The sequence below is a fragment of the Myodes glareolus genome, chromosome 9, assembly GCF_982192425.1.
Source record: "Myodes glareolus chromosome 9, mMyoGla1.1, whole genome shotgun sequence".
Lineage (NCBI taxonomy): Eukaryota > Metazoa > Chordata > Mammalia > Rodentia > Cricetidae > Myodes > Myodes glareolus.
The window spans coordinates 41,043,916-41,064,647 of NC_142034.1; the positions used below are offsets into that span (position 1 = coordinate 41,043,916).

The 20,732-nt window shown below is 46.4% G+C and overlaps 1 protein-coding gene and 1 long non-coding RNA gene across 2 annotated transcripts; one reads left to right on the forward strand and one right to left on the reverse strand.

Annotated features, from left to right (window-relative positions):
- Window positions 1-333: 333 nt before the first annotated feature.
- On the reverse strand, window positions 334-1,934 carry LOC146893211 (uncharacterized). The gene is made up of 3 exons (XR_015003721.2): window positions 1,820-1,934; window positions 1,456-1,730; window positions 334-973 (listed from the first exon to the last, which is right to left on the reverse strand). It is a non-coding gene; the product is annotated as an uncharacterized LOC146893211 (long non-coding RNA).
- A 48-nt stretch (window positions 1,935-1,982) lies between these two features.
- On the forward strand, window positions 1,983-12,063 carry Ccl1 (C-C motif chemokine ligand 1). Its single transcript, XM_085695528.2, has 5 exons — window positions 1,983-2,102; window positions 3,365-3,476; window positions 4,889-4,981; window positions 10,523-10,604; window positions 11,965-12,063. Exons 1-4 carry the CDS (start codon window positions 2,027-2,029, stop codon window positions 10,524-10,526), a joined length of 285 nt encoding a protein of 94 aa, XP_085551654.1. The 5' UTR covers window positions 1,983-2,026; the 3' UTR covers window positions 10,527-10,604; window positions 11,965-12,063.
- Window positions 12,064-20,732: the final 8,669 nt, after the last annotated feature.

Below are 20,732 nucleotides of genomic sequence, written 5' to 3' on the forward strand. Positions count from 1 at the left end.
CTGTGAAGATTTTATCTTCTGGTGCTTTGCCAGTCACCTGGAGTTCTCTTAGAACATGCGCAGGCACTTGAGTTTTGATTCTGACTCTAAAATGGAGCCAAGATATTCCCAGTTTTGACAAAGTTCCCTCAGGAATGTCAAAAGTCATCACCGCGAAAGGTCTTGAAAGACACCTTCGACTCAGACACGCCATGGTAGCATGGAGGGGGTCCCCATGGAAAGATGCCGGAAGCTAAGGACTTGATATTGCCATCCAGATGAAGGGGTTTCAGAGGAGCCTGAGACCTGCCCAATGACTTCTGTTGAAGAAAGGTGTTTGAAATGAGCGGACTGGGTACCGGGGGGAATGGGGGGGGGCGGAGTTGGTGAGGAGGGTGGGCCAGGTAGACGTTACAGTAGGAACGAAATACTGGAGATAGGAAAACCAATGGCAGAGGGATGGCTGGTACGTGACTCTTTGGGATATAACAGGAAGAGCTGAACCTGTCCAGTGGGCTGTACTGCGCTCAGCTGGCAAGAGGCAAACACTGAAGGGTTTTCAGTTACACAGTCTAGGATCAAAGTGGGTTAGCCAAGCTGACCCTCTGTGTATAGACCTCATGATTCCAATGCATGGGTTTGGTCCAGCTGCTTTTTTTTTTTTTTTGAGGGCCTTCTATATGCTGCTTACCCCAAGTACCACACATTGCACAAATAGTTTTCATCTGGCTGTACAACCCCATCTCTAGCTACACCCCGGCTGTAGTTTTCCCTGCTGACTCAGCGAAGTGTATTCCTCTGTACCCTGGCTTTTACAGAGTCCTTCCTCTACCTAGGATGCTGTCTCCACAGCAGCCTGAAGGACATGGTGCTTACTGAGCACTGCCCTGGAAGGGTCCTTTGGTGTCCCTGGGTGTCCCCAACTTTCTCCCCTGCTCTCCACATGGCACATCTGTCTTTACTCAGTAGTCGTGCTGGATGCTCTCTGTAGTTTCTAAGTAGAAGCAAAATGGCTCAGGTCAGGCTTTGCATCCATTGGCAGTTGTGTTCCCAAGGGTAACCAAGGACCTGGGACAGAGTAAGCTGTGAAAGGGCTGGGGACCAGAGATAAAAACAGAAAATAGCAAATATGTTGGCTAGGCATTTGACAGGGAGGATCTTACTTCAAGGGTTTTTTTTTTTTTTTGCGTGTGCATGTATGTGTTTATGTGTGTATGTACGTGAAGGTGCACATGCATGTGTGTATGTATATGCATGTGGACCTTTTTTTGTGATAAGGTGTCTCATTGACTTGGCGCTCTCCAAATAGGCTAGCCTGGCTGACCAGCCAACTCCAGGGATCTGCCTGTCAACCTCCCCAGTTCTGGGATTATAAAAGTTTGCCACTGCTCCCCACTTTTTATGTGGGTTCTAGGCATCTGGTCCTCACAGCATAGCAAGGACTCTGCTGATGGAGCCACCTCCCTGGCTACTCACTGCGTTCTTATCGCCCACATTTGAGATAGGGGCTGGTTCCGTGTTTGCAGGGATGTGCAGCTGAGATACGTTTGTGATGTTGCTGATTAGCAGAGCTGGGATCCACACACAAGCTCACGCTTGCTTTGATTCAGCTTGTGGCTCGTACTCCGTCCTTCTCCAGCTCCAGGAGCCACGTGGAACGGAATGATGTGGGTGAGATGAGCTGTGTGCAGGCCACTTCCTCTCTTTCACCTTTCTTGACTTTCCACTCCACCAGGACAGCTCCCACGTACCTTGTCAAGAATGTAAAGATAGGCATCTCCCTTCGCACTTGGGGAACTTCCCAATACCATCAGGCACCCAAGCATACTGCGAATGCTACCTCAGAGAGGCGAGGAAAGGACTTTTCCATGTGGCCATTGGGTATGAGCTCCTTCTCTCTGGGACTCCCACATTTTCCTCGCGGTCTGGGAAAGCACCCCAGGCCTCCTGATAAAAGCTCAGCACACGATGAGGCAGAGGAGAGCTCTTGACTTCCCCAGGCGTTCAGTGGTTGCTCCAGAGAGGCCCGAGCCAGAGACCCATCATCATGAAACTCATCAGCGTGGCCCTGATGTGTCTGCTGCTGGCTGCCACGTGGCCACAAGACGTGGACAGCAAGAGCAGTGAGTGGTGGGATTCCTGTACTTGGCCTGGGGAGGGGGGAGTACAGACAGGTGTTCTGGGCGTGGGACAGAGCTCACCTAGACCACACTGGCTCCATCTCTGCTCCCCCCTGGAGAGGAGGAATGAAGGGCATGAATGGGCTGGTGGCTTTGGACATGGAGGAGGCTGGGCTAGGGGCAGCCATCTACTGCTTTATGTTGAGCTCAGACCTGAAACCCACCCCCTGATTCTATTTTTTTTATAAATGACTGTGGGGACAGACCTGGACCAGGGTCCTCTGGGTGGGATCCTAAGCCTGGCCCTTTCTTGAGAGGCACTTTTACTTTGAGGGCTGAGCTGGCTTCAGTGTAGAAGATCCTTACTCTACAGGAAGTCGGGAGGGAGTAGTGGGGGTTGTTTCAAACAAGCTGGGAGCCCTGAAGCCCAGAGGAGGAACGGGGTCTAGTTTCCACAGTGTGACAAATGGCAGGCAGGGGCTGAAGGAAGAACCACAGGAGCTAATAGTTAGAAAAGCACTAGACCTTTCTATATGGCTCAAATGGAGTTTGTGCTCCATCCGGAGAATACTGACCTAACAATGGGCCCAAGGGTTTGTGAGCTAGGAAGGAGCGAGGGTTAGGACAAGAGACATTAAAGGTGGGATGTGGGGGAGGGGAGTATACAGACCATCAGAGTTTGGGGTTATTGGGCTGTGAAAGAGGACCAAAGAGGGGGTGCAGGAGATTGTGCAGGCAAGGGACTAGCTAGCTACTTCTTGGGAACATTTTTTCGCCTTCCTTCTGAGCTCTTGTTCAGTTCCTCACCAGGTCCTATGTCTGTAAACCGTGAACTGCAATGTCCTGCGTGTCATGGGGTAACAGGTTCCTTAGAATGCGGGTCTAGAATCCTAGAGCTTAAGTGCTTGTACGGCACAAAGCTCTGTCCTTGCCATGGGAGACGGAAACTGAAGGGAGCAGCTGTATCTGTGGGATCTCAGTGTACGGACAGGGGTGTGTGCTGAGTCAGGGGCGCAGGATGGCTTGTGGTTAGTGTCTCCACCCTCCGCCGGTTTGTGGGGTGCTTAGCTCTGACCCCCTCAGCCTTCTGATTGTTCTCCAGAGATGAGTGGCTGGTGAGGCAGGGCTGCGCCATGGCCCTCTGGATATGGTCTCCAAGCCTGAGTCTGTCCTAGCAAGGGCTTTGTGAGTTTTCCGTTTTAATCCTTGTGTGGTTGGGAGGCTGAGGTATGGGTGCTAATGATCTTCCGTGTTTTTTTTTCTAGTGCACGTGCTCTCCTCTCGCTGCTGCTTCACCTTTCTGAAGAGAATGCTTCCCCAGAAGTCAATCCAGTGTTACAGAGAGATCAGCCCTTCCTGTTCCCACCGCGCTGTTGTGTGAGCGAGCACAGACCAGCCTTGGGGAGGGATAACGCGGCCTGGAATGAGAATGACACTAGATGGCGCTGTTCTACAGGAATAGGGACCCTAAACCCAATCAGGCAAACTGTGGTGCAGCGCCACGCTTGGTCGCTAGGGGGAGCATAGGGCTTCTCAGGAGGGAGTCCCGATTTATTTGCTTGAACTCCAAATAAATCAGGACTTTCTTCCCAAGTGCAAAGGCAGATAATTATCTTTACATGAAGTCATGATTATATCCCATATTATCTATCCAGAAGGAAATGCTTAGCCAAAGCGACAGACAGGCTGGAGCGTTGGCTCAGTGGGTAGAGTGTTTGACTGCCCAAGTAGGATAATCTGAGTTCATATTCCCTGCCAGCACGGAGGAAGTCGAACAAGGTGGTGTGAGTTGGTAACTCTAGCTGGATGAGGCAGAGACAGGCATATCTCGTGAGTTGCTGGTTATGGCCTGACTGAAACAATTAGGTTTAAGATTCAATGAGAGACCCTGCCTCAAAAAACAAGATAGACATTGAATTGAGGAAGACTTCTTACTACCAACCTCAGGCCACCACACATGTCTGTATATCTGTATACCATGAACACCCCCCCCCCACACACACACACACTTACCAATTTGCCAAGCTGCATTCTCCAGAGGTCTTGGACAGGAAACTCTTCCCCTACCCGGTGGTTTGACTCTGATCTGTAAAGAGAGGCTAAACCTATCTGTATCTCAGGGTCATTAGTAGCTGGATTGAGGTGACTTGCACACCAAGTCAGCATTTTGAGGTGCTTTTCTGTTATGACTCCTGCTGATCCTCTTAGGATGTATACTTTGTTAGAGAGAAACTGAGTTTGGGAAGGCAGAGGTGGTTGTCTAAGACCATTGGCCAGCAGGAGGCAGAGTTGGTTTGTGGAATGAATACAAGTCAAATTAGGAAGTGGACAGATGGAAAAGAATCTCTCTCTCTCTCTCTCTCTCTCTCTCTCTCTCTCTCTCTCTCTCTTTCTCCCCACCCCTCTCTCTCTCTCTCACACACACACACACACATACAAACTCACAAACACACACACCTACACCACGAACCCAGAGCAATGTGTAGTCCCTGAAAGGATACACAAACATTCAAAGCTGGAACAGGGAGCTGTTCTAGGATGGGGAAGTTTTATCTTAGCTAAACATGAGGATGTTGGCCAGCTCCTCTGCCCCAGCCCCATAGAGCGAATCCTAGTCCCTAAAGGAGGGCCCAGGGGTCCCCACTAATAAGCTCCCAGTGTGACGCCAGTGTGCCTGCTTCAGGTCATATACAGTCCCTTCGTTTACAGAGCAGGGAGCTCAGGGGCCCCTGAGTGTTCCAGGTTCCTAGTGGGTGACTCGGGTCCTTGTCCATGTCCTCTGTTCACAGATTCAGGATGAAGAAAGGTCAAGAAAACTGTGCCAAGAGTACAGATGCGTGGGTTCAGCGTTACCTGAAGGAGGTGAAACCCTGCCCGCTGAGGTGAAGCTGAGCTCCGTCTTCCCATTCCAGCCCCGGAGACCTGGAACGTCCCTTCACTCAGTCCCCCACCCTCCAGCTGCCATCACCCCTCTGCCCGCTGTTGCAGGCTCACTCATCTCAGTCATGTGATAAGCTATTTTATGATACTATTTCTGTTTAAATTATGGAATCTTCAACACCTACAGCTTGTGTTTCTTGGACTCCAGGAGGACTTTAGGGTTCAGACGTGATTGAAACTGGGGGTGAAAGCGGGGGCTGAAGGCTGGGGGCAGGTGGGACCTGGGGCCAGGGAAACCACTACGTAGGATAAGTTTTGATCCAGGCTGTGCTACGGCCTCTCTTCCAGCTTTGGTAGTCGAGGGAGCCATAGTAGAACAACCAACTGGTCCAAGGCTGGGATGGGAGCCCATGTGACCGGGGTCCTGCCTGCATCCCCAAAAGCTCAGGATGGGGTCATGGTAGCCTATGCTCTAGGTGGAGGAGAGTCTTGTGTTTATCTGCCTGTAAGATGTTGCCAACTTTATTTTATAAATGAGGCCATCGGGGTTGGAGAAAAATGTAGAGAATGTCAGGACCACAAACTCAGGCCAACGGACGTCCTGGGGAGGTCTAGAGGTATGTGACAGACCCAGGAAAGTGACTTTGCGCTGAGTGGGGGGTTTTGAAAATAAAGGAGTAGCAGATGGCAGGCGCTGAGTATGTAGTGAAAGAATTACAGGTCAGAAAACTAGCATTAGAGGCCCTGTTCCGGACACTCAGAAGAGCCCACGCCAGACGCATAGAGGACTCTGAACATCACATTCCTTCCTGCATGCCGCACCACCCTGATTACCTTAGAGCGCCCCTAATGGCCAAGAGTTAGCCCTGGAGAAAACTCAATAGGTCCTCCTATGGCATCCATCCTCCTCTTACCCACTTAGCAGACCTCACACTCATAATGTAGGCCAGCCCTAAGTCACAGTGTCCCTTCACCTTTCTTTCAGGCACACAGTTCAGCCTTGCAAGCTGGAGAGAAACCCACTCAGGTTACAGAGGGCAGGGCCCGGGGTTCAAGCGGTCAAGAACCAACTTTCTCTAGACCTTGCTTTGAAACATAACCATTGGAGCTGAGGGTGTAATGTGACGATGGAGCATTTTTTTTTCAGCGTGCACAAAGGACAGTGTTGAGATTCTAGCACCATGAAAACACAATAAAAACAGGTGATCAGTATTCACAATACAGCCCACACCACTGAGAATTCAAATAATAGTAACGCTGAAGGTGCGGTATGCTTTGTATCAAAAACAGGTTATACCAGAGTATAGATGGGGAAGCTGGGAGGAGAACAAAACTGCCCCCTCTCATGGTCTGGCAGGATCTAAGTATAAACAGGACAGCAAAGGTCCTGGAGGGTGGAACTGTGGTCCAGGTGTGGCACAGTGTCTCAGATCCACTTCTGCTTGAGATAGGCATAGCTCTGAGTCTAATGATCACTGGGCACTGCCAATGGAGGAGAGCCGCAGACAGGAGGAGCCCTGTAGGAGTCGCCGTTCCGCGCCACCCACCCCCCCACGAGTTCCATATTGTCCTAGGGGTTGAAACACAAGATGCACACACACAGATACAGAGTTCCAGTCATCCTCAAGAAGAGAATGCCCAATTTATTCAACTTGATCAGGGTTAAATACCTTTGGCCCCAGTAAAGGAAAACTCCTCCCACCCAGAGGGGGCTGGGGAAACTGGCCTCAGGCAGGTGGTCGAGGGTGCAAGGCAATGTCAGACAGGTTAGATGGACCTTGGCCCTGAGCTTCTTTTAGGCAGGTTGAGAAATTACCATTTTAAAGCAATATAGATCCCTTAGGCTAATGTACCAGGCTGTAGCAGAAGCAAGGATGGAACTTAGCAGGAAGCTTAGCTGGTTAGCGTAAACATTACTTGCATCCTGTGTTTTGGCCTCAAGGAACAGGGAGGACAGGGCCCTACAGAGCCCTCTTGAGGATGCCCCCGGGACCCATTCACTCACTCTGCCTCTGCCTGGTCCGCCACTGGCAGGCCAAGGGCTGCCCTGGTATGGGGAAAGGAGGGCCCTCCAGAGGCAGCTGTTGCTCTTCTAGCTCACTCGTTAGAATCTTTCCTAGTGATTGATGAATTAATGCCAGGGTGCGAAGAGCCTGAAGCCACTAGGTGGCGGTGGCGGGGCACTTGTGGGAAGTTCTCGGGCTTCTCTGGGAGCTTTTGTACTATAGGATTGACGAAGCTTTGATACTGTTTCTCGACCCTCAGGCTTCAGTACATTTGGTATCTAAATTCTGGGGCACAGCTTAGATGGGGACACATAGTGATGGGGAAGTCTTGGAGAGCGAGACTTTTCTACCTTTGTGACTTTCCACCCACATGTCTTTCTGTCCCCGTGACAGCCTCCTGGGGACAGGTGGTGTTGCTGGGCTGACCGCTCTTCGGTTCTCTCAGAGGGATCTGCCTGCTGGTAGGAATCAGGAAGTGTTCAGGATCTGGCCACAGTCAGGAACAAGTCAGGAACAGTCAGGCACAAGGAAAGGCTTTAGGAGTAAGCAGAGCTTCTCGATCTGGCTGTAACAGCAGGCACCTGCAGGGCAAGGCAAAGCAATCATCCCCGAATGAATCCCGGGTCTGCAGCTGCTGCCTCAGGCCCCAGGTTTGGTGGGGAGTATTGGTATGGACTTGAGATCTCAGACTTCTCTCTTGGCTGCATGGTGGGAACACATCCTTGACACCTGGCAGAGTCTGGTGCATGGCCAGTGGGCAGGGCCTGGTACGGCCCCAGATCTGCAGCACCTCTGATGGTCAGAAGCATTGCAGATGTGGCTCTGGGTTTGGAGCAGGCAGCTTAGGTACCAGTCTTGCTCTAGGATGGTCTGCAGCTGGACAGGAGAGTTCCTTCTGTCTCTAACCCAACTTCAGCTTTCTAATTTTGGAACGAGATAATCAAGGCTCTGGAAAGCCTTGCTCTTCTGATTGGCTTAGATGTGGGCCTGTTGACTTGGGGGTTCCTGGAAAGAGAGAGGGACAAAAGGCAAGAGAGGTCATGGAGGATGAAGACAGACTGGATTCCTCTGGCTGAGTCAGCTGTGGGCTACAGAGGGTGACTGTGGTGAGCAGCAAGCACCAAAGAGCGGCAGAGGCCTGCACACCCCACTCTCTCTAGGTTAATCCTGGTCTCTTTTCTTTGGCTGCACTGCTTGCCTTCTGTAAGAAGTGCACGTGGGGGACTGTCCAAAGACTTTCAGGCCAAGTCATAACCAAATCACAAGTCAGAGGTCCCCAAATTCAGCAAGATGGTATTGGGTGTCACATAATACACCAGGAAATGCAAGAGGGAAGCCATGGGTTAGGCAGCCCAAGCCACTGATGCCTCATTGCCCAGCATGAGGAGCCAGAGCTGACAGAGAACAGGGCTGTGTCCCAAGAGCTCACTGCAGGCAGGCAGCCATTCAAAGAGGTTGTTTGTTTCTCCTTCTTCCAACGTGAGAGAGAAAACCACAAAAGAAGTCTTTGCCCACGGTATGTATTTAGTTCTGAGGGGGCATGTGTCTTTATCATCTTGTCTACTTGATGGATGAGGAAACAGAGGTGTAGAGAGATTAAATAACGCACCCAAAGCCCCGAGGGAAGCAAGTAGCAAGCAGAGGGCTAAGCCAGTCAGCTTTCACAGAATTGCTTCCATTAGTACCTTTTCCCAAGCAGAATTTAGTGTGAAGGTCCAGTGCTTGGGCAGAGCTGGTCCAGTTCTGATGGCAGGGTCTTTCCACACCACTCCTCGCATACCACATTGTGAACCATGCTTTTCTGCCACCCAGTTCTCACGTTTTGGGACTACCAGTGCTTGATACTCTGATGGGAGAGGGTCAGGCAGGCACTCTGTTCCTGTTTCTGGAACTGCCTTGGAGGAGAATAAACCAGGGATTGAGGAGGATGTGATGCTGGGCCAGGTAATACTGCAGATGTAGGAGAGGGGAGGCAGCCTGGGCCAAGGTCTTCTGCCTGAGCGTAGATGTCTGTCCCCGCACACACCCAGTTCTGACTTTCTTCCTCTCAGAATATTCTGGTACATTCACACCCACAAAATAAGCCTTTTCATTTTATCAAATCAGTAACAGTGAACGTAAAGGGAAGGCGAGATGAGAGAGAGAGAGAGAGAGAGAGAGAGAGAGAGAGAGAGAACACAAAACAAGGATGAGTTAGACCCAAAGCAAGGTGGTTTGGCAAGCCTTCTGCTAAACTAAAACCCTCCTAAGGCTGGAGAAAAGACAGAGATTACCAGAGCTAGAATGAAAAAGGAAGGGTGTCATCTCAAGACCTGCAGACACCAAAAAGAAAATAAAGTGTGTACCAATAAATTTAATTTAGAAGAAACTGATGAGTTTTTTTTTTAAAATATAACCAGATCACAAAAAGAAATAAAAAAAAAGCAAAGTTCTAAAGCTACTAAACAAATGGAAGCAATAATTGAAAATCTTCCCACAACACATCCCCGGGGCTCAGAGGGCTTTAGCAGATAATTCCCTCCAGCCTTGAGGGAACAGACCATCCCCAGCTTGCGCAAGCTCTTCCAGAGAATCACAGTCGTTTGTGCTCTTCAACTGAATCTCACATACTTTGTGAGGAAAAAAAAACTGCCAAGAGCATGTGAGGAAGGGAAATCACAAGCTTGTTCCTCAGACACACGTGAGGGCTCTGTCAAGGACAGAGCTGACCACTGGCTTCAAGCTGGGTGGAGACTCTGGAGAGACTCCTGGGGCTGTGACAACGGAAGAGCTGCTGCAGGGCTCCTCCTCTTCTGGCTTCATCTGTGCCTCAGCCAATGGTTTCCGCGTCTGTCACGTTGGCTTGCTGTCCAGAGGGGTGAAGGTCACTCGGGCTGTAACTACATTATTGCTGCAGACTACCAGCGTCCCTGTGTTTTCTCTGTTCTCATCCGCATTGTAAAGTCTTTATGCTTCTCAAGTGCTTCCAATTTAAATGCCATCTATTTCTCCCGGGGGCGCTGAAAGACTTGGGACTGGTATCTTGGAAGTGGTCCCGAGTGATTTACATCTCTAATAGGATTGGGTTGCTCACATGTTTGAGTGCACAGCAGATATGGTCACAGTTGTGGAATCTGCCTGCGTTGTGATCATCTGAATAAGCTCCAGGAGGATCACCAAGTGCTGTGTTTTAACCAGCCCTCCGTAGTGCCCTGATGGACCCGGGTGACAGCATCTTCTTCCTCCCTAACTCTTCCCCACAGAGCACCGAAAGAGGCTCCCCTCATTTTGCAACCCCATTAAAGTCTCATGACTTCACTAGAGTATATCCAAATGTGGGGACCGTGGTCTTTAAAATTCAGGGGTGGAATGTGATGGCTTGTGAGAATTATTGTCTATAGGCTTGTCTATTTAAACACTCGGTCCCCACCAGATGGCACTGTTTGGAGATGTTAGGAAGTGTAATGATGTGCTGGAGGATGCACATCATTGGGGATGGGCTTTGAGAGGTTAGCCTTGCAGCACTTTTGGTTCATGCTTTCTTCTTCCCATTTGTAGATGAAAATGTGACTGTCCAACTTATTGCTCTTATTACCGTGCCATGCCTTTCCACCGTGATGGACACTGTACTTCTGAAACTGTAAGCCATAATAAATCTTTTCTCAGTAAGTTGTTTTTGGTTATGGTATTTTATCTCAGCAACAGAAATTCAAACAAGGACACAAATTAGTACCAGAAGTGGGATTCAAATTCATGCTACTTGAATTGTCTTAAATGGAACTGATTTAAGTCTACCTATAATTCTACCCAATCTTAAAACTCTGGAAAATCTACTTCTATAAGTATGCACCAAATTATCTGGAAATTGATTGGTAGAGGAACTAGATGCATCCTTCTAGCTGTAAGTTATCATGTTGGTCCATCCCTCTGCTTTAGGATTTAGTATAACTTAGTACCTGAGATCTGTAGTCAGCTGGGCTTTGGTTCCAAGTTCTATAGCCACCATTTATTGGCTACACATTTTGGAGACCATTACTCACCTCTTTGAGTCTCTAAGAAGAAACTACTCACTAACCATTACCTTGCTGTGATGTTAGGTAAGTTACTAGGATAATATAAGGAAATACTTCATACAGTGTCAATAATTTACATTCCTAACACATATTCGGAGGCTGCTGGCACCTCTTAATGAAGTATTGTTGTAATGGGAATGGGTTTGTTGATCTCAGTGGGGGAAAATTGATAAGCAGGCCAAGAAACAGCTATGTGCAAAAAATGCATAACCTATTAATAAGCTCACTCTGGTGAGTCAGGATGTGTTTTCAGGTCTCCATAGAATCTAGTGGGTTGGAACAGAAGTTGTGTATTAGTGCTCATTAAACCATCACAGAGAAGGTGGGTGTCATGATCTCAAGAGGCTGTTGATTAAAGTGGTAATCAATGATTTGATGGAATCCCTGGAAATGAAATATATAGGATGTTTACTAAGGTGCTGCTTGACTTCAGGAAGAATACTAGTGGGCAGGAACCTGAAGTCCCTGGAGAAGGCATGCATTCCTCTTATTCGGTTATTTACTTCAAGAAGTTCAGGGAGGTACAGTCCTCCCATAGTTGAGGAGATCAGGAGGCTCTGAGGAAAACTTCTGTAGGACTAGATTGCCAAATGGGATGCAGAGTACTTAGCTAATCTGCATTTCAGATCACCAAGGTGTGATTTTTTTCATATAGATAGACCCCATGAAATATGTCATCTGAATCTGGTGATTCATTAACACTGTAAATCTTCCCCAAAATATTTCCCAGGGGCACTGCCACCAAACCCCAGGCTGGAGACAGAAAGACTGAGGCCTTTCTTCTGGGACTATTGGGTGATGGTGTTGAACGGAGAGTTCTCTAGAAACCTAGAAATCTACCATAGTTCAGTAATGGAGCCTTTTTATGCACTGAGCTGTTCTCCAGTCTTATCATCATTGAATAACACACATTTCTTGTATCTGCAGCATCCTGAGTCTTTACATTGCTGGAGAAGAATCTGAGCACCCAAGAATCCTGGCATCTGCCCTCAATAAAACCAGGCAAAATCTCCACCCACCCATTAACTGCTCAGCGTTAGTAGTTCTTCACGGTGATTTCATGCGTGTGGACAATGTGCCTTTATCATGTTCACACATTGGTGTCATGCTGGGTTATTGTTTTCTTTATTACTATCTGAATACAGGAATTCTGTAGCCGCAGGGAGATTGGTAATGAAAAGTCCCCAGACTGTCTTGATACAAAATATACAGCTTTAATAAACAGAAGTAAGACTTACAACAGCTTACACCAGAATCCAAACGATCCGTCCAGACGCAGGAGCCAGGCGAAAAAGAGAGTTAGCGGTGCACGCTTGCTAGGTTTATAGGCAGGCTTTAGCCTGAGGGCGGCACGCCCCCAAAACAGAATGTGATTGGTTGAACTCCCCTATCAGAATTCCTCAACCTTGTTTTCAGTTCCTAATATTCCTTTTTTATGGAGGTGGGTGGTGGGTTGGTCTAATTTAATGATTAAAGACACCATTTGACAGCACTTCTCCCTATCACCCCGATCTTACGTTTAGGACGGAGTCCTCAGTAGTCACCTGTTCTCAGCACATAGTCCATTTGTGAGTCTCTGCCTTGAGCATCATCCACTGTGACCGGAAGCTTCTCTGATCAAGGCTGAGAGCATCACTGATGCACGGGCACAGACATAAATATTCAGGAGGCAGTTTGAAACCATGTCCATTTTGCAAAACTATAGTAGTTAGTTCTGCTCAAGGACCTATGACCTGCCCAGTCCTGGGACTTTGACCTGCAAGAACCTACATCTCACCAAATTGGAAAATCTAGAAGAAATATGTGAATTTCTATGTGCACATGTGCTACAAAGAAAAGCCAAGATTACATCAACAACTTGAGCAACTTATAACAAGCAATGAAGCTAAAGCATTAATAAATAATATTGTTTATTAAAAACCCTGGTCCCGATAGTCCCTACAGAGTTCTTCCAAGCATTTAAAGAACTAAAACCACTTCTTCTTATATTATTCCATAATATAGAGAAAGAAGAAACACATCCAGACTCATATGATTTCAAAGGCAGACAAAATTTAACAAATGAAACCATTGACCAATCTATATGATGAGAAAAAATGCAAAAATTATCAATGAAATACTAGCAAACTTAATTCAGGAACATATTAAAAATACTAAAATATCATGATGAAATAGACTTCATTCCAGAGATAAAGAGATAGTTCAGTATATATAAACCAGCAAATATAATTAATGACATGAATGACTTCAAGGGCAAAAATTCCATAATCATTTTCATAGCTAAAGAAAAGACCTTTACAGAATCCATCATCCATTTAGTCCCATAGTCATCTTAATAGATGAAGAAAAGACTTTTCAAATCCAATATCCATTCATTACCTAAATGGCCTAGGATTGGAAGGAACACATATTAGCATTATAAAGGCTATATATAACAAACATCTGGCAAACAGCATTCTGAATGGAGATAAAGTTGAAGCACTTCGGCTAAGGTCAGGAACAAGATGAGGATGCCCACATTCTTCATCCATGCTTAATATAGCGTTTTAATATAGCTAGAACATCAAAACAAGAGAAGGAGACAAAGGGATACAAACAGGAAAGGAAAAAGTCAACATATCCCTATTTGGAGGTGACATGATTCTATACATGAAAGACCTTAAAGGTTCCACTAGAAAATTCTTAGACCTGATATGCACTTTCAGAAAAGTGACAGGACAAAAAATTAATGCACAAAATCAGTAGTCTTTCTATATACCAAAGTATACTAAAATATGCTGAAAATATACTGGTTAGACAAATATACTGAAAAAGAAATTAGGAAAACAATCTCATTTTCAAAAGCCAAAGAAATAAACAAACAAATAAAAAACACAAAACAAACAAAAAAATCCAAAATAATGCACCTTGGAAGAAACTTCACCAAGAAAGGGAATGATTTCTACAGTGGAAACTTGAAAACACTGAAGGAAGAAACTAGAAGATAGGAAGACATAATGCTACCATGCTTATGGATTGGAAGAATCAATCCTGCAAAACTGTCTCTCCTACCAAAAGCACCTACACTTTCAATACAGTTCCAATGAAAGTCTCAGTGATATTTTGGAGATAAACAGAAAAATGAACTTAAAATTTCTACAGGAGCACAGATTTCTTCCAGATGGCCAAAGCAACCCTCTGCACAGAGAGTGCGTGCTAGGTGCAAATTACATTACAGAGCCATAGTAATACAAACAGTATGACACATTGCTATTTTTAGAAATTAGACCTTCAATCTTTTAATATTTAAATATTTTTTATTATCTTTGGATTCAGTTATAGAGTTATGGACTTTTGGTGGAGTCACATTGCCTTGCTTTTTCATATTTCTTGTGTTTCTGTCTTGTAATTTGTACATTAGGGTACTTTTCCAGTTTTACACGCAGGCCTTCCTAGTATGCAGCCTTCTTTTGAGGTCTCCATCTCCCATTACTCAGAGAGGAGAAAACAGGAAAACAGTTAAAGAATAAAACAGATATTGAAATGCACTTTTAAATTTTAAAAATCCTACTGGAAATAGCTGCACTACCAATGAAGACAGCTAGTACAGAAGGTTGCCATAGTATTACAGCATGATATAGGAATTGGAAAATTTATAAAGGTAAATGCATTAATAATTAAGTGTCAAGAAGAAGTGAAGACATGGAAAGATAAAAGAACTGAGAAGCAAGAGAGCGAAGAAAAGAAAGGCGTATCAGACAGTGGCGTGGGAGATGCAACAGGGAGAGCCCAGAATGAGAGCAAACAGTCATAATTTAATCCCTCCCCAGGCAACAGAGGATGGAGATACATTGATGCTTCCCAAGGGTCCCTGAAGTTTCCACTGCTCAAACAGGTTAGCAAGGGTCGGACACAGGTTGAGCTCTTCCTTTCTTACCCGATCATGTTCATGTGTTACAGTGACTCCTGGGGACAGCCTGCTTAGGTGCTTCTGTGCACCAGCAGCACTTGGCCAGCGGTTTGAGCATGGGTATGGTGATACCCAAGCAATGGTTACAGGTCCATGAAATATCTCTAGGGTAATGTGAGAGTAAAAAACCCTCAAACCAAGGCATTCTGCACTGGCGGGATGGGGAAAAGGCACAGAGAGATCTTGTGTGTCCCGATTATCCTGGCCTCTGTTGAATCCCCACAATGTTGTCACACTCTTAGGTGTTGCGACCGCCTCGACCAGCAAGGAAGACGCAACACCGGAGCTCTTCTTGCAAGCAGTTTACTCAGCACCTTGTTACAATAGTTTCTCTCCCCGGCAAGCTCCTCCCAGCCCTTAAGTAGCCCTGGGCAGCCAATCCTGGATCACCACATGGGCACTGTCCATAGGTCCACTTATACACAAGCAGCTTACAATCATCACGTGATCCTGGCTGGCCTTAGCCAAATAAGGTGTTGTTTACCACTGAGAGCACTCACTTTCGGATCGGAAGGCAGAAGCCAGCGCCATCTTTTAGGTGCGGCTCCACGCAGCTCTCTACATTTAGGGCCACTCTTCTTTCTAGAGTTCAGGCCACAGTTCCCAAACACACACTTCCTCTGCTTCACGGCCACACAGCCTGCGCTTTTTGTCATGGAGACCTGTGCTCACGGGCCTGTAACCAAATCACAACTAGCTTCTGGGACAGTTGCTCCTGTAGCCCGTGCAAGTGGGGAGCCTCTGTGACCCAAAGACTTAAAATCCCAGGGTCTTCATCTCTCCATGTGTGAAATGTTTGTGTGCAAGTCATCTGGTTAAGACTATCCCCCATCACGACAAGTTGAAATGAAAAGAGTTGAGAGAAGCAGAGTAGAGGCTCCTGTTATTACAACCTTCCTGGCCCACGTCTTCTCCTCTTGCATGCTGTAAGGAAGACCAGGAAATGCAAGCTTGTATTTGACAGCCCATGCATCTGACTGCTGGAGGGGCTCTGTGGCACTCCCTGGACAATCACACAGTTAAAAATGAACACTTACTGATGATGCCAGGTGTTTAAGAAGTCACAGGCAGTGAGCGGTTTGTTATATAGGAACAAACCAGGCCATCTCAGATACACAGAGTTGCATTGATGTCTTCCTTCCTTGTGAAGGCTTGGCTTCTTGTATTGCCCATGTAGGCATTTGCAGTTTCTAATTCTGCTGCCCTTTGTTGGGGAGAATTCCCAGAGTGACTGCCTGAAGTTGTCCCTTCCCAGGGGCAGGTGAAAAATGCTAACAGGAGCAACCTTGTACTCGGTCCATGCTGGAACTGGGCACAAGCAGGGAAGGAGATGCTTTCTTTATAAGCTTGTATAACTTTGGTCGTTCTGGTCAAAACGTTGTCAAAAGGCATCTAGAATGCCTCTGTCCCTTAATGTCTCAGCGGTGTTGATATGAAAATTATGATTGACCTAGACCATGCTGAACTGTGAGCATATAGTCCACTTCACTGGGATGTCAATGGTGCTTAAGATGTGAAACAGCCCAGTTTGCCCCATGGTCATGGGAGTGGGTTTGCTGTACCAGCGCTTTAAATAGTTCATGCTATTAAAACACATTTATGATCTTTTAATATATTTACATATGACATGTATAAAGTTTGCAGACTAGCAAGCATTTCTTAATTTTTAATTCTCTTTGCTATACGTGCATGTGTAAGGAGTGTGTGTTGCGTATGTGATCTATGAGGACATTCCTGTGCCTCTGTATGTCCATGGAGGCCAATGCCCTCCTCTCTCATCCTCAATGTTAATCTCACTGAACCTAGAAGTGGGCCTGCAAGTCCCAGAAATCTTCTTGTTTCTGCTTCCTAACACACACACACACACACACACACACACACACACAGAGAGAGAGAGAGAGAGAGAGAGAGAGAGAGAGACAGAGAGCTATTCCTGGCTTTACCACAGGTGCTGGGATCTGAACTAGGTTCTCACACCTGGAGAAAACCCATTATATTAGATATTAGAGTTCTTTAGAGGAACAGAACTGATAGAATACATCTTGTTTATGTATATATAAATATATACATATATACATATATATATATATATAGTGTGTGTGTGTGTGTGTGTGTGTGTGTGTGTGTGTGTGATTTATTAGAGTGACTTACAGTCTGTGGTTCAGCTAGTCCAACAATGGTTGCCTACGGATGGAAAGGGCAAGCAGGCAAAAAGCAAACACTTCCTTCTTCCATGTCCATTATATAGGCTACCGCTAGGATGTGTGACACTAATTTAGGGTGAGTCTTCCCATCCCAAATGATCCAATCAAGAAAAATCCCTCCCAGGTGTGCGCAGCTGCCTGGGTTTTAGTTAGTTCCAGATGTAGTCAAGTTGACAACTAACAATAGCTCTCACACCCACTTACTCACCAAGCCATCTCTTCAGCCCTGGTTAATTTTTAATCAATGTTTAAAACAAATAACCATCACTTACATCAAGGCTGGCCTTATACCTGGAAGGTTCCTGTCTTCCCCAGTCAGTGCAGACTTTTTAGGGACCAGCACTACAGAGACTTAAGCATCACTCGATTGCCTCCTTTTGAAACCCATATAAACATTGTCATATAGCAAGCAAGTGTGTATTCTTTTGTGCCTAGAGTTTCACACTCATGTTTTTCTTACAAATAGATTAATATAACAGACTTCTCTTGTTGGATCCCAGGATTTTCCCCTGCTCCCTGAGGCACAATACGCAAAATGCTAGGACTGTTTCCGCCTACCAGCCAAGCTTCCTGCTAGCTCCTGTGCCCTGTTTCACTAGCCTGGTGGATTTAGCCCTGAGCCTCGGTTTATCTTTGATATGGTAATTTCCCACCTGCAAAGAAGGGTTCCCACAGCGCCTAAACCTGTCCTAACAGTCTGTCATAGCACTCCTGCTAGCACCCCCTGCCTGCGGAGAAATTCCTCAGGGGCAACAGGCTGTTTGCGTTGTTTTCTCACACCTGGCTGGGAGGTGTGAAAAGAGTATTTAACCTGGCGAAACTAAATAAACTTGGCCTTTACCTTTTGGCAAATGACACAGATGTGTGTGTGTGTGTGTGTGTGTGTGTGTGTGTGTGTTTAACCCCTAGACCCTTGCCCCAAGCTCGTGGCGAAGTACGGAAGGCGCACAATCCGTGCCGGGAGGAGGGAAGCGCAGATTTGGGTGGAACCCACATTCTCTGATCTCCCCTACTAGACGTATGAGATGCCTCTCTTTGAGCCACTGTACGGAATTTATGGGAATACTCTTGCTCAAGCCTTTTGTGCACATATGGATCCACTTGTAGATTCCATAAAGAGGAATTTCTGAGTCATTAGATTAAAGTGGCTCATTTTCTTAGGCAATACGGAGTGGCTACTCAGAAACCTACCAGCAATAAGTAAGAGCTCTAGCAATGTTGTCTGTTATAAGTTGTTCCTACTTCAGCTGCTGTGGGATTAGAAGTCTTTTATCTTGCCTCTAGTTTATTTCCCCTGATTATGATGTGGTTGAGCTCCCCTGCATCCGTTTAGGATAAGTTCATATTTGAGATGGATATTTTATTTTGTGAAATGTCTATAAACAGTTTGGGTCCACATTTAATTATTTTTTACTTTTTAATTACTAATTTGTGACAGCAAATTATAAATTCTGGATTAAAGTGATTTACCTATAATATAGTACATTTTTGCTCACTCTTTTATGTTTTTACCTTTCTTTTAAAAATTTATTTTAAGGAGGTGTGGGTGAGTCAGCCCTGAAGTTGTGAGCAAGGGGGAACTGTCCCCATTATCCATCCGTCCTGTGGGCACGGGCAGGGGAGAGATGTGCCCCCCATCAACGCCTGAGGCAGGTGGGAGAGCTGGCCCTGACTGAAGTCAGAAGGGCAGGAGAGCTGCCCCTGCCTGCCACCAGCTGCAACACGTGGGACAGCAGGCCCTGCACCTGGTGTGGGCAGCATGACAGAGCCAGCTCCATGGGCAGAGGAGTGGACGAGTCAGCTCAGATATTGTGAGCATGGAAGAGTTGTCCCCATTGCTCATCTGTCATGGGCAGAAGAGAGATGTCCCTCCCCATCAACACCTGAGGCAGGTGGGAGAACTGGTTCTGAGGTCATAAGAGCGGGAGAGCTAGCTTCCCTGCCCTCGTCTGTTGCATTACTAGTGAGAATGACCCCTACGCCATGCCTGGGCAACACAGTAGAGCTGGCCCTGAAGGTGTAGGTGTGGGAGATCAGACCCTGAGGTCAGGAACGCAGGAGAACTGGCCCCACCCCTTGCTCATAGCTGCAAAGGGTGATCCCACCAATGCAATGCAGGAGAGCTCGCCCTGGTGGTCAGTTCAAGGGAGAGCTGGTGGGCTGACCAACCCTGCAACTACCTGGGCCCAGAACCAGGGGTATGTGTTGGCCCACCTCATACTACCCCATCTGTGGTCTGCTGGAGCAGGTGAAGGGACGGGTCCTGCAGACCCACAGCTGCAGGATCTCCACACCATAGGGCAACAGCAGGATAACCAAGAAGAGTTCCAGTGAGGGCCCAGCATCGATAGTGTAGTAGAAACCAGAGGTCTCCAACCAGACCCATGACTCTGCAATGAACCCTTGCTAACAGAGCTGCATGAACCAAAGGGTTTACTGTGTGACTCGCTGCATTATTACACTACAGCTTCCACGATGAGATTTTTTCTCTCTCTCTCTTTTCTTTCTTTTTTCCTCTTAAATTTTATTGGGGGGGCTGCAAGGGCAAAGAGTGGATACGCGGAGACAGGAAATGAATGGGCTTAAGATACAGAGGGAATAAATAAAAAGGAAGTTAAAAATCAATTTAAGTTATATATAGGATGTATATCTCTGTGTGGGTATGTGTCTTTGACTGCAGGTATTCACCTAGATCAGAAGAGGGTGTTGGATCCCTTGGAGCTAGAGATAGAAGTGTCTGTGAGTAGCCCAATGTGGGTGCTGGGAACCAAACTTGAGTCCTCTGCAAGAGCAGTAAGTGTCCTTAAACACTGAGGCATCTTACAGTCCTGATGTTTCTTCTTCTTCTTCTTTTTTATATTAAACTATTTATTGACCACTATCTGATCTCCAAAATATATAAAGAACTCAAGAAGCTAGACTTTAAAATGCTAATTAACCCAATTGAAAAATGGGGCTCTGAACTGAACAGAGAATTCTCAACAGAAGAAGTTCAAATGGCCAAAAGACACTTAAGGTCATGCTCAACCTCCTTAGCGATCAGGGAAATGCAAATCAAAACAACTTTGAGATACCATCTTACACCTGTCAAAATGGCTAAAACCAAAAACACCAATGATAGCCTTTGCTGAAGAGGATGTGGAGTAAGGGGAACACTCATCCATCGCTGATGGGAATGCAAACTTGTGCAACCACTTTGGAAAGCAGTGTGGCGGTTTCTCAGGAAATTTGGGATCAACTTACCCCAGGATCCAGCAATACCACTCTTGGGAATATACCCAAGAGATACCCTATCATACTGCAAAAGCATTTGTTCAACTATGTTCATAACAGCATTATTTGTGATAGCCAGAACCTGGAAACAACCTAGATGCCCCTCAATGGAAGAATGGATAAAGAAAGTGTGGAATATATATGCATTAGAGTACTACTCAGCGGTAAAAAACAATGACTTCTTGAATTTTGCATACAAATGAATGGAAATAGAAAACACTATCCTGAGTGAGGTAACCCAGACCCAAAAAGATGAATATGGTATGTAT